Raw genomic sequence first — 12,500 nt, forward strand, 5'->3', positions numbered from 1 at the left:
CTGTGGAGATATGATATTGGGATTAGGATGGGCATTGTACCTGAAAGAGGAGGAGATGGGGGGAGAGAGAGATGCTTGGGAGAGATGTAATCTTGGTTGAGGATAGAGAATGTGCCAGAGAGAGAGAGAGAGAGAGAGAGAGAGAGAGAGAGAGAGAGAGAGAGAGAGAGAGAGAGAGAGAGAGAGAGAGAGAGAGACGGAAGGATTAGATTAGTTCAGATTGGATGCGGGGGAGCAAGTGTTAGCAAGGCGGCCCATATACACGGGGAGAGCCCAGGGAAGGGCCATAATGGATTTCAAGAGGATTGCCAAAATAATGGAGTCTGTGGGGACCGTCCTTACGGCAGGGACGCTGTGGTGTGGATACAAGAATCGGGCTTTTAAGAGGCTGCTTAGGACCGACTTATAAAAAAAAAAGAAAGGAAAAGGAAAAGGTGTACATGTTGTCTGTGCGAAAATCACCTGACATTGACATTTCGAATCTCATTTGGAAAAGTGTTCTCCGGGTATCTCCCGTGCGGCGCCGGTGGTTGTTTGTTTGTTTGCCTGTTTAGTTGTTTGTTTTCCCCCCACTTGTGAATGTTGATTGTTCCTCGTATCCTTCTGGTCGATAAGAAGACCGGAGATAAGATGGGCTTTATCTGCGTGTGCGGCCAGAGAGGTGCCTTTGTGACGCGGGCGCAGAGAGCTCCTTCTGCGCCTGTTTCAGAAGGAATAACGTGTCCTGCTGTGGCTCTTATCGGGCCTTGAAGGCGATCATCTGTGTTGCAGTGTTTGGTTACGGATGAATATCAAACAAGGTGCGTTTATTTTGCAATTAAGGAGGAGACGTGGGAGGGAAGGAAGAGGGGAGGGTGCCTGTTGGGTGGGAGGAAGAATGGGGAGAGGGAGGAAGGAGGAAGGGGTGGGTGGGTGGAAGGAGGAAGGGGTGGGTGGGAGGAAGGAGGAAGGAGTGGGTGGGAGGAAGGAGGAAGGAGTGGGTGGGAGGAGTGTGGGATTGGCCAGAGGACGATCATAGGGAAGTCCCGTGAAGACGTAGAGGAGGGGGGGGGGGGTCGCAGGTGTGTGTGTTTATGTGTGCATGCGTATGTGTGTATGTATGTATGCACGGGTGTGTGCTTCGTGTTTTGTTTGCGAATCTTTTTCTCCTTTCAGACACAACAGTATTGCGTTCATTACTGCTCTGTACCTGCCTGTCCTGAACACTATATCGATTGATTGGTAATGCGGTTCCACTTATCCCCCCCCCCCCTCCCTCTCTCTCCCCTCTCATGCTGCCCTTCTTTCCTCTCGATTCTTCTCCTCTCTACTCGAGCTCGTGACGTCATCGATATATATTCACGTCACACTTTTTTTTCTTCTCAAATTCTCGTCATTATTTTCCAGTGTTTCCATTTCTCATTCTCTTCGCTTTTTCCAATCTCCCTCCTCCTCTTTTTTCCTGTTTCCCTACTCCCGCTTTCCCTCTGGATCGCATTCTCCTTACCTTCCAATATACGTCTGTTTCACTTCTCTCTTGTCTCTCTTCTCTCTTCTCTCTTCCCTCCACTCTCTTCTCTCTTCTCCCTTCTCTCTACTCTCTACTCTCTACTCTCTCTCCCTACTCTCTACTCTCTACTCTCTCTCTCTTCTCTCTGCTCTCTGCTCTCTTCTCTCAACTCTCTATTCTCTTCTATCTTCTCTATACTCTCTTCTGTCTTCTCTATACTTTCTTCTATTTTCTCTCTTCTCTCTTTTCTCCTCTCTCTTCTCTCTTCTCTCCTCTCTCTCTCTCGCTCTAGCTTTAGCTTTAGCTTTAGCTTTAGCTTTAGCTTTCTCTCTCTCTCTCTCTCTCTCTGTTCTCTTTCTCCTCTCTCCTCTGCTCTCCTCTTCCTCTCTCCTCTCTCCCCTCCTCTCTCTCTCCTCTCTCTCTCTCTCTCCTCTCTCTCTCTCTCTCTCTCTCTCTCTCTCTCTCTCTCTCTCTCTCTCTCTCTCTCATCCCCCCTCTCTCTCCCTTTCCATCTGGCTCCCCCTCCTACCCGTGTTCGCTTGCATGTCCACTTTTTCTGTCCCTCTTCGTTAGTTTCAGATCTTCTACTCCCCTGCTCTCGTCACAGTCTACGGCATCCCTCTCCCGGTTTCATCATTTCCTCTCCCTTTTTCCATCCATCCCTTCACTCGAGTCGCATCCCTCTCCCCTCTTCCCCGCCTCTCTCCCCTCCTTTCGCCCTCTCTCCCCTCCCTTCGCCCTCTCTCCCCTCCCTTCGCCCTCTCTGCCTCCCTCATTCCTTCGCCACCCGGGGGACACAGTTGCCAAATAGTGTTTCTCGCAGTGCAGACGAAAGACGGTAATAGGATATGATCTTTTTTCTTTATTTTTCTTTTGTTCTGTCGATTCGTTTTTGTCTTAGGCGACGAACGCGGAGGGAGGACGACGGTCGTGACATCGTGACATCGAAGGGGGGGGGAGGGGGAAGGGGTCATCAGAAACCGTCGAATTGAAAGGTTATTTTTCCAAAAGGTGGAATTAGTTATCGATTGAAGGAGTTCGTGGTGCAGCACGTGCGAGAGCGGGAGGGAGGGAGGAGGGGGGAGGGGGACAAAGAGGCAGTCGGAGGGCGGTGGGGAAAGTAAAGGGGGGGGGGGAGTTAGTGGGGGCGCAGACACCCGAGGGGAGCAAATTATGGCGCGAGAGGGGGAAGAAATCGAGGGGAGAGGAAGACATTCAGAAGGAATTACGACGTGGAAGGGCGGAAGAGAGAGAAAGAAAGAGAGAAAGAGAATGAGAAAGAGAGAGAGAGAAAAAAAAGGAAAGAAAGAAAGAAAGATAGATAGATAAATAGAAAGAGAAAGAGAGAGAACATGTGAATTGATAAAGTTGAAGGGGGAAAGGATGACTAGTGCATAGGATGGAAACAACGGTTCGCTAGTTGGGAGGGAGCAGCTAGTGTTTCTCTCTCTCTCTCTCTCTCTCTCTCTCTCTCTCTCTCTCTCTCTCTCTCTCTCTCTCTCTCTCTCTCTCTCTCTCTCTCTCTCTCTCTCTCTCCTCTCTTCTCTCTCTCCCTCCTCTCTCTCCTCCCCCTCCCTCCCTCTCTCTCTCTCCCCTCTCTCTCTCTCTCTCTCTCTCTCTCTCTCTCTCTCTCTCCCTCCCTCTCCTCACTCCCTCTCCCTCCCCTCCCTCCCCCCCTCCCTCCCTCTCCCTCCCTCTCCCTTCCTCTCTCTCTCTCTCTCTCTCCTCTCTCTCTCTCTCTCTCTCTCTCTCTCTCTCTCTCTCTCTTTCTCTCTTTCTCTCTCTCCCTCCCTCCCTCCCTCCCTCCCTCTCCCTCCTCCCTCCCTCCCTCCCTCCCTCCCTCCCTCCTCTCCTCTCCTCTCTCTCTCCCCTCTCTCTCTCTCTCTCTCTCTCTCTCTCTCTCTCTCTCTCCTCTCTCTCTCTCTCTCTCTCTCTCTCTCTCAAACACACACACACATACACACACACACACACACACACACACACACACACACACACACACACACACACACACACACACACACACACACACACACACACACACCACAAAAAAAAAAAAAAAAAAAAAAAAAGATCTGACGCACACCGAGGGTTTGATTGGGGCGCGGAGATGAAATATTGGATTATGGTCCTTGCTATCAACGTCATATCAACCCGTCTCTATGTGACTCTGTCTAATTTGTTTGTCTTTTCCCATTATTCCAGGTGAGCGTTAAATGGTGTTTTGGTGGCGGGAGTAGGTCGATGCAGTAGCCAGTTCACAGGTAAGTACTGTTTGTTTTCGAGGTTCATTTTCGTGGAACTGATGCTGTTGGCGTTTTCATTGTTGTTGTTTTGTTATTTTTATTACTGTTGTTGTTAGCATATTATTATTATTATTATTGTTATTATTATTATTATTATTATTATTATTATTATTATTATTATTATCGTTATCATTAACATTATCATTATCATTATTATTGATTTTTATCAATATTTTTGTTTTATTTATTTACTTATTTATTTTTGTAGTTGCTACTATTGCTAATGAGTGTAGCAGCGTTGGCCGTGGGTGTTTGTCTTCGCAGTGGAATTCTGGTTTGGAGACGAAGCCCGGCAGTCCACCCGCGTTCCAATACACAGCAGTCGAGGGGCATATGGAGCGGGTGCCGTCCAGTCTGGGGAAAACGTTTGCAAGTTATTGGCTGTAAACCTCGGGCGGGGTTGTAGGGGAAGGGGGTTAGGAGGGATGGGAGAAGGGGGGGATGTTCCTTGTCTGGATAGAGTATATTTGAGGATTTCGTAGCACGTGGAGGAGCATGGGGAGGGGACTGAGGAATGGAGGAAGGGACTAGTGTATATTGGAGTCGGGTGGAGCCTGGATATACGAGACTGTATTTGGGAGGGGAAGAAAGAGAGACATGTAGCTGGGCATGAAGAAGTAGCAGGGGAAAGCCGTGACGGGGGGGGGGGATCCCATCGTACCCACACGAGAGCCAGAATGGGCGGCGTTTAAAAGGCCTCACTACCCTGGCCCGCCCACCGCCGAGGCGCGAAGGGCAGGTTTTAATAGCTGGAGGTATGTCGCAGGAAATTGAATCAGTTATGTTTACCTGCGCGGCCGCCGGGGCGACAAAGCGAGCCGAAGTGATGGCATGCAGCGATTACTCTCTATTCTGGAGTTATTGTCAATTGTGGTTAATTGCGTCTGTGTATTTAGCAAGAACAAATAGCAAATGAAAGGTTTGCATTTACAGAATTAATAGTTACGATAACCGATAAATCTCGCTCAAAGCGGTTAGCCCGTCCGAATGTTATTGGCAATTAAATCTAAATGGTTACGCTCATGCAGCCCGACAGTTTAAAGTTTTGCGCTCGTAATCCACGAATGATTAGATTTACGCTCGATGTTGCATGAAAGTGCCACAGATCACGCGATAGATTACCGTATTTAGTCATCACAGGCTGTCGATGTTTAAAATTTCGGTTCAGAAATGTTTTTTTCGTGAATATTAGGCGTTACAACCCACCAGGCCAGGTCGATGCGATGGGTAGAGAGGCCAGCCCACCAAGGAGCCTGTCGGTGCCTGTCTGTCCCGCCACCCTGCAACGCCACCCTGTCACTGGCCAGCGTGAGTGCACGTGTGCGTGCGTGTATGTCATTCTTCACCTGCTTCTGGTACTTACTTCTTTACCTTCCTCTCCTCCTCACTCCCTCTCCCGCCCTACCCCTCGCAAACACAGAGAAAGACAAACACGCGAACGCAAACAAACATTGGTTTTGGGAGTCTTAGCTTGTGGACGCCACTCGCACACTCGCACGCCCGGCCTCCCTGCCCTCCCTCCGCCCCTCTTGCTCGCCCTTCGCCTGACCCCACCCCCCTCTCAAGCTGACCTCGCTCCGTGAATTGGAAGCCGCCAGGGTAACGAGCGCGAACTAGAGGTCGTTACGAGGGGAAAGAAAGTTCGCGTTGCATGTCCGGACGGCGGTAATGCGAGAGGCACAATTTCTGCGCCTGAAATATTTCCCTGGTGGATCGCCCCGACGGGAGAGAGAAAGAGGGGAGGGAAAGAGAGAGAGAAAAGAGTGGAAAAAATGGGAGGGTGCAGATTGGGAAGGTGGAGGAGCCTGAAAAGATTGAGAAGTAGGGAGGGGAGGATGTACACTGGAGGCGAGGGATACAAAGACAAAAAAGTGGATTTTAGGGAATAATAAAGACAATAAATAATCAACGAGCGGGATGAGATTAAAGGAAGGAAGAGCAATAAGGGAACAGAAAAGGGAGACGTCTAGAGTGACCCAGACGAAAGGAATTGGAAAAGAAGGGGTTAATTTCACGCCCAAAGAGCGAAGGAAAGGAGAGAAGTCGTCTGTGCGTAGGTCTCCTCCTGCGCCAGGCGGAATCCCTGCTAATTATTTTTTCAGCTGTTGCGAACTCGATACTGTTTATGTTGTTGTTGCTGATGAAGATGGAGGTGAAGTGTGATTGCGCCGCTCCGTTTCATGAGATGTTTTCGCCTCCTGTTCTGTTGGCGTTTATTTTCGCACTCGTCTGCGCGGTCGTTTGTGTTTAAGTTTACGGAATGCAAATGTTATTTTGCGGAAATATGTTGATGATTATTGCATGTACGTGTGCTCATTCGTATACAAATTTATTGATCTCTTTCATCCGTCCCTCCATCCATTTACACACACACACACACACACACACACACACACACACACACATACACACATACACACATACACACATACACACATACACACATACACACACACATACATACACATACACACACACACATACACACACACATACACACACACATACATACACACATACACACACATACACACACACATACACACACACATACACACATACTTTTTAATTCCCCAAGATCACACACACACACGCCTTTATACGTCCATATACGAAATAAACAAAAATACCTTCTCGTTTACATGCATAAATGCACGAGTGTTTGTGTTGCACCCCGGCTATTTTTACCACTGATGACCTTGTTCACTGGTACACAAACTGTTACATAAGCAGGGTTATTAAGGTCAGTGAAGGCTTGCGTCGAGTCAGAGGGACGGAAGGAAAGCAGGGGGAGACAGGAGTGACGATGACGTTTCGAGCGACGTCACGGGACACGTCACTTCGACGCCACAAACGTGAAATGAGATCCTCAATGGGAGACGTCGCCCCCACCTAGTCTGCTTGGGCCTATTGCCTTATTACCTTAAATTCTCATCTCTTTATCCCCCCCTCCCCGCTTACTTTCTCTTCTCTCCTATCTTCTATACTCTCCCTCCCTCCCTCTCTCTCTCTTTCTCTCTCTCTCTCTCTCTCTCTCTCTCTCTCTCTCTCTCTCTCTCTCTCTCTCTCTCTCTCTCTCTCTCTCTCCCTCCCTCCTTCCCTCCCTCCCTCTCTCTCTCCCTCCCTCCCTCCCTCCCTCCCTCCCTCCCTCCCTCCCTCCCTCCCTTCCCTCCCTCCTCTCTCCTCATCCTCATTGTCCCTTCTTCTCCCTCGCTCGCTTTACTTCTTCCTTTTCCCCTTTTCCTTTCTCTCTTTCCCTCCTTCCCTGGTCAAAAATAATTTTCCAGAGCTTTCCTCTCCGTACATGGCTGGCTTCCATTCCGGAAGAGCGGAAGGGGAAGCGCTCGCTGCGTTGTGCTAATTGGTAAAATTTAGTGTATTCAGAGGCTGAGGCGTCGGCGGCCATTGTTTATATATAGTCTTTAAGGGTTTCTCTTGTCTTTTTTTCTGTCTCTTTCTCGCGTTCTTTTCTCTTTGCATCAATCTCTTCATATCTTTGTCTCTTTGCTTCAGTCCCTGTCTCTGCCCCCTCCCCCTATTTTTTTTCTTTCTTACACACACACACACACACACACACACACACACACACACACACACACACACACACACACACACACACACACACACACACACACACACACACATACTTTTTAATTCCCCAAGATCCGGAATGACACACTGTTAGGAAACTGCCTTCCATTGAAGAAAAAAGAGAAGAAAAATAAGAAGAGGAAGAGGAAGAAGAGGAGGAGGAGAGGAGGAAGAAAAGGAGGAGGAGGAGAAGGAGGAAGAAAAGGGAGGAGGAAGAAAAGGAGGAGGAAGAAAAGGAGGAGGAGGAAAGGAGGAGGAGGAAGAAGAGGAGGAGGAGGAGGAAGAGGAGGAGGAGGAAGAATAGGAGGAGGAGGAAGAAAAGGAGAAGGAGAAGGAGAAGGAGAAGAAGGAGAAGGAGAAGAGGAAGAAGAAGCAAAAATGTGTAACCGGCCTTTGCATCACCTGTGAAAGTTAAGCGACTACGGCTTCCAGCACATTGATTTCGGCAGCTGTGAAAATGTTACGGCCTTCCATTTCGCACGATGGCTTTGGCGGTTAACATTATTTTATATTTTCCTTCTCAGCCCTCGCAGGTCGCCGCCCCTCCCTCCTCCTCCCCCCGCCCCTCCCCTTCCTCTCTCCGCCTTGCCCTTCGCACTTAACTAATTTCAAACCAAGATTTGATATATTCTTTTATTTATTTATTTTTGGTTATTGGGATTATGATTATTGTTGATATTGTTTTGTTGTCATTGTTGTTGTTGTTTTTTTTATTATTATTATTATTAGTAGTAGTAGTAGTAGTAGTAATAGTAATAGTAGTATTTATATGACTATTGTTATTTTTACTATTACATTTAGTGTTATTAATCTCACACTCGTACTTATTACTCTTATTAAAGTAGCTGTGGTAGTTGTGCTGTTTCTACTATTGTTATTACTATTACTCTTAGCAGTACCATTGCCATTACCGTTTGCATTGCCATTACCATTTCCGTTACCGTTCTTCTACCGTTACCTCTATTGTTATCGTTATTGTTACGATTCTTATCCTTATTATTATTATTGTTACTGTTATTTGTTCATTCTTGTGTCCATGTCTGTACGTAGGAAGTAAGTTAAAGTAATAAACGTTATTGGGCGTTATCTCACAAATGGACTTTCGTAGTTTTGAAGAGGGAAATGACTCACACAAGCGAATGTAAATGTTTTTCTTTCATCCGTTTTAACCTACTTTTCCCGTCTTGTGTCGTATTGGCAGATTAGCTTTTTTCCGGTGTTGACGTCTGTAGTTAAAATCTTTTATCTGTATTTGGATAAACGTAGATAATGCGAGTGGGTCTTCTAGTTCCGACTGCAAGGACGGGAACTCATCCAGCGACGCGGCATTCCGCTGCATAATTTTGATAACCAGGGATATGAATGAGATGAATATTTTTTTGTGCTGCTCCTGCTTGCGCTCTTCCGATTCGCGGGGCCACATCGAGCGGGTCTGCTTGCTGCTAATATCTCGCACTTGCCGAGCAGTGGCACTTCCTTCCGGCTTTTAAGCAGTGATCATGGGCACTTTGAAGAATTAAGCAAGGCCCGGCCGCTGTTTCGTTGCTCCGCGCGTGTGCTCTCTCGAACTAAAATTGGTTGTAGGTATATGCTCTCGAACTGAAATTGGTGACGTCACAGATAAATCCTCTCGAACTGAAATTGGCGACATCATAGATAATTCCTCTCGAACTGAAATTGGTGACGTCGTAGATAAATCTTCTCGATCTGAAGTTGGTGACGGCACGGATAAATCCTCTCGAACTGAAATTGGTGACGTCATGGATTGGCATGGTTAAATCCCCTCAAACTAAAATTGGTGACGTCATCGATGAATCTAAGTGCGGGACTTTGAGTCCATGTTCGACGGGCTCCGGCGAGGGCGGAGGTGGGCGGTGGGCGCCGTTTCTCGAGGAAGGTCTTTGTCAGGAGGAGTACTTCGATAGTAAATGTGTTCCCTTGATAGATACTTTTCGTTCCCCAGTTCTTTCGCGTATGATGTATTCCGTTCATTCCGGCGACATCTTATGCGCGCTCCCGAGAAAGCAGACCTCTGCCGCACCTCGGATTGTCACTTGGCATTAGTGCCGGGTCGCCCCAACGACCGTGTTAACGCCAGAAAGTGCCTCCATATGCGAGCTTCTCACGCGAAGGAGGGATTCACGCGCGTCTGCAGTGTGTGATGATGAGGGCTGTTTGTGGAATGGTCAGGCTGCGGCGAGGGCGGTGCAGCATCACGGCTCTCTCTCACCTTTGTTATTGTGGCACTCCGGTGGCCGCGGTGCCAGCAGCCGGGGGACGCCCTCCACTTGTTGACGTGCTACTGCCTCTCCGCCTCCGCCTGCTCCTTCGCTCGCCATGCTCTGTTTTATGCGACGACCTCGCTGCGAGGTGACCCGGGCTCGAGTGGCTAGCTCTCCAACACCGTTTTGCGCTGAGGTCACCACGGGCGGCCTTCTCTTGTGTGATGCTGTGGGCGCGAGGGGGACGATTTGGCGAATTTATAGGCGTGGTGGCGGAGCGGAAGTAGGAAGGGGCGGGTGGACGAGTCATGGCGTGGGCGGCAGATAAGGTTGGCGCAGTGGTGCTCGCGCCCGATGTGTGTGGGTGGTGTTGGCGGAGGTCGTGGTCGGGGTTGGGGGAAGGAGGGCCCGTGGGAGTTCTTCAGAGTCGCCCTTGACAAAGCTATCAATCAGCGTGTCCATTTTTCCCCTTTCGTGGAGCGCGGCCAGGTCAGTCAATTATGCCTGCATTAAGAGGAACACGGGCGGCTAGTTAGAGAGCTTGCCTAGCAACAGCTGGCGGAGGCGGCGAGTGCGAGCGAGAGGCTGCGGGGAGGCCCTGCCGGAAGTGCGAGAGGCAGGACTCAGTGGCTGCGTTGAGGGCGAGCTGCAGGGCGGGCGGGTGGGGCGGGAGGTGCCTGGTGAGTCGTGTAGTTCGTAGGGGCGGACGAGGCTGTTCGGGCGTCGGGCGTGGCAGGGCGGCAGCGAAGAATCAGCTGTGTTCCCCGCCGGCTTGCTAGCGTCCGGCAGCAATCAATACGCTTGCCCAGCCCCGCCTGTGTTCGTGCGTACGTACGTTTGTGCATTTGTTGTGGATGCGTGCGTCTGTTGGTCGCTGAATGACTGGGCGCTCGAGCCGAGGCCTCCTTATGAGGGGAGACTTAACCAGTTTAGCGGCGTACGAATGCCTTCTCCTAGCCTGCGATGCCGCCGGGCGGGCCGCCTCACTCCAGCACATGTGGGCCTCCCTGCCTCCCTGCCGTGTTAGTTGTGATGGTGTAAGGGGAGCAGCTGTGTGGGAGAGCCTGAGCGACATCCCTTTTCCCCCTTTCCCCCTCCCCCTCCCCCCTCCACCCTCCTCCCGCGGCTCCCCTCCTCGCCACGCGCTGCCCGAGCTCTCTCGTCTGCCTGCCTAGTCAACCCCGTGAGTGCGAGACTGTTTGACGCGCTCCGACGTGCTCCGCGCTCTTCCCGCTCGCTCTGTTGACGCCCGCAGGAGCCCACAAGGACGCGATAATTTGCGATTTGTCCGCAACCAGCGTCGCGGGGAGCTTTTCCTGCAGACGGCGTCACGTGACTTCGAGTGCCTCTAGTGTGCGTTGTTTACTTTTTTCGCGAGGGGATCGGCGGGGACGCTCGCCCTCCCGGTAATGTTTTGGGTGTAGCGGACACCCTGTGTTAGTGTGGCTAGTTCCGGAGCATCTACACTTCGCACCTTTCCCCTCGCCGCGCAGTCCGCTTCGGTCGGCCCGCCGCGGCTTCACCACGCGTCCAGCACTGCACATCGAGGCACGGTACAAAGAAAAGTTTCTGAGGTGCGGGTCAGCTAAGTGCGCCGCCGTGTGGTTTCCTTCTGCTTCTTAGTCTGTGTTGGCGCGGTCCAGTTATGACAGCAGCGATTTTGAAGTTATGACGCATCGAGTGTGAATGGTTGTGTCTCGCGGATAACATAGTATACAGAAATGCTCCAGGCAGTGATTATATCGATACGGCAGCCTCTGTCGCGAAGCAGGTAACTGAAGATGAACTGGTGTAGTTGTTGTGTTACAGTGTAGTGTTGAGTCAGTGTAAGTGTTGGCTGTAGGAAGAGGTCACATGGTAAGCTCCGTTATGGTAACTTAGTACGGTCAGACGCCAGTAGTGTAGTTAGTGAGTTGCCACCTTGATCAAGAGTAAACTGTGCGTGTGACGCTAGTTCGCCGTAAGTTGCCCACACGCTTGTGCCCTTCCTGCTCAAGTCCAAGCCTCAAGATACGGCCCAGTCTCTCCAGGAACCGCTGCTGCTCCTTGAAGTGCGAGGCATGAAGGGCGAGGACGAGTAGCGTGCCGGTGCGTGAACCATGCACGTCCCAGCGGGCGTGCAGCCGTGCCCGTCATGCTACGCCTACTGTGTTCCCCGGGCAGCATGCCCAGGTGGTATCCCACCGCCTCCACCTGTGCCGCGGCACGCCCACCCACCTGTCAGGCAGAACAGCCCCCATGGCAGCCCAGCGAACAGCCCTCACCACAGCCCCCACCGCACCCAGCCGCGGCCCATGGGCCACCCTCCGCCGTGTAACCACCAGGGGCTGTACGGCGGCCTTCGCTTCGGCTCCCTCCCTCACTCGCAGCCCGTGCCCAAGGTGCCCCCCCACTACAATTCCCTGCCCCACCAGCAGCCCCCTCCGCCTCCCCCGCCCTCGCACCAAGGGCCTTGCCATCCTCCTCCTCATTCCTTCAGCCACAATGATATTCCTCCTCCTCCCCCTCCCCCACACGCCTCCCTTCCTCCAGGTCGCCCTCACTTTTTCCAGCAGTCGCGTTTCCAGCACCTCCCCCCGCCGGAGGAGTCCCCCCCACCCCCGCCCCCTCCACACGGATCACACCCTTGCCAACATCGCCACCCCCTCCCTCCCTCTCACCCTCAGCCTTTCTATGGCAACCTGCAGCCCGGACTTCCCCCACACGTGCAGCGCGCTCATCCCCCACACTATCAACAGCCCCCACACCCACAGCCCTACCACGGCAGTTTGCACAAGCAGAGCAACAACCACCACCCCGCCTCCACCACCAGTACTTACTCCTCCTGCTATCCTCAGCTCCCTCCTCCGCGGCCCCCGCCCCTCCCGCCGCCACTCCCACCCCCGCAGCCCT

General features: G+C 51.4%; 1 protein-coding gene across 6 annotated transcripts in view; it reads left to right on the top strand.

The window, feature by feature from the left end:
- The window catches only part of LOC119581026 (IQ motif and SEC7 domain-containing protein 1-like), an 89,144-nt gene that overhangs the window by 29,277 nt on the left and 47,367 nt on the right, over positions 1–12,500 (top strand). For 3 of the 6 annotated variants that reach the window (XM_037929303.1, XM_037929304.1, XM_037929306.1), the window contains exon 1: positions 10,792–12,500. This exon is cut by the window's right edge and continues 154 nt beyond it. The exons of 2 other annotated variants lie outside the window; for them this stretch is intronic. In XM_037929303.1, the coding sequence (XP_037785231.1) occupies positions 11,708–12,500 (793 nt within the window). In that variant the 5' untranslated portion in view covers positions 10,792–11,707. Of the gene's footprint in view, positions 1–10,785 lie in introns of those variants that run through there. One more of the 6 variants, XM_037929305.1, reaches the window with a different exon arrangement.

This window comes from Penaeus monodon, chromosome 14, assembly GCF_015228065.2.
Source record: "Penaeus monodon isolate SGIC_2016 chromosome 14, NSTDA_Pmon_1, whole genome shotgun sequence".
Classification (NCBI taxonomy): Eukaryota; Metazoa; Arthropoda; class Malacostraca; order Decapoda; family Penaeidae; genus Penaeus; species Penaeus monodon.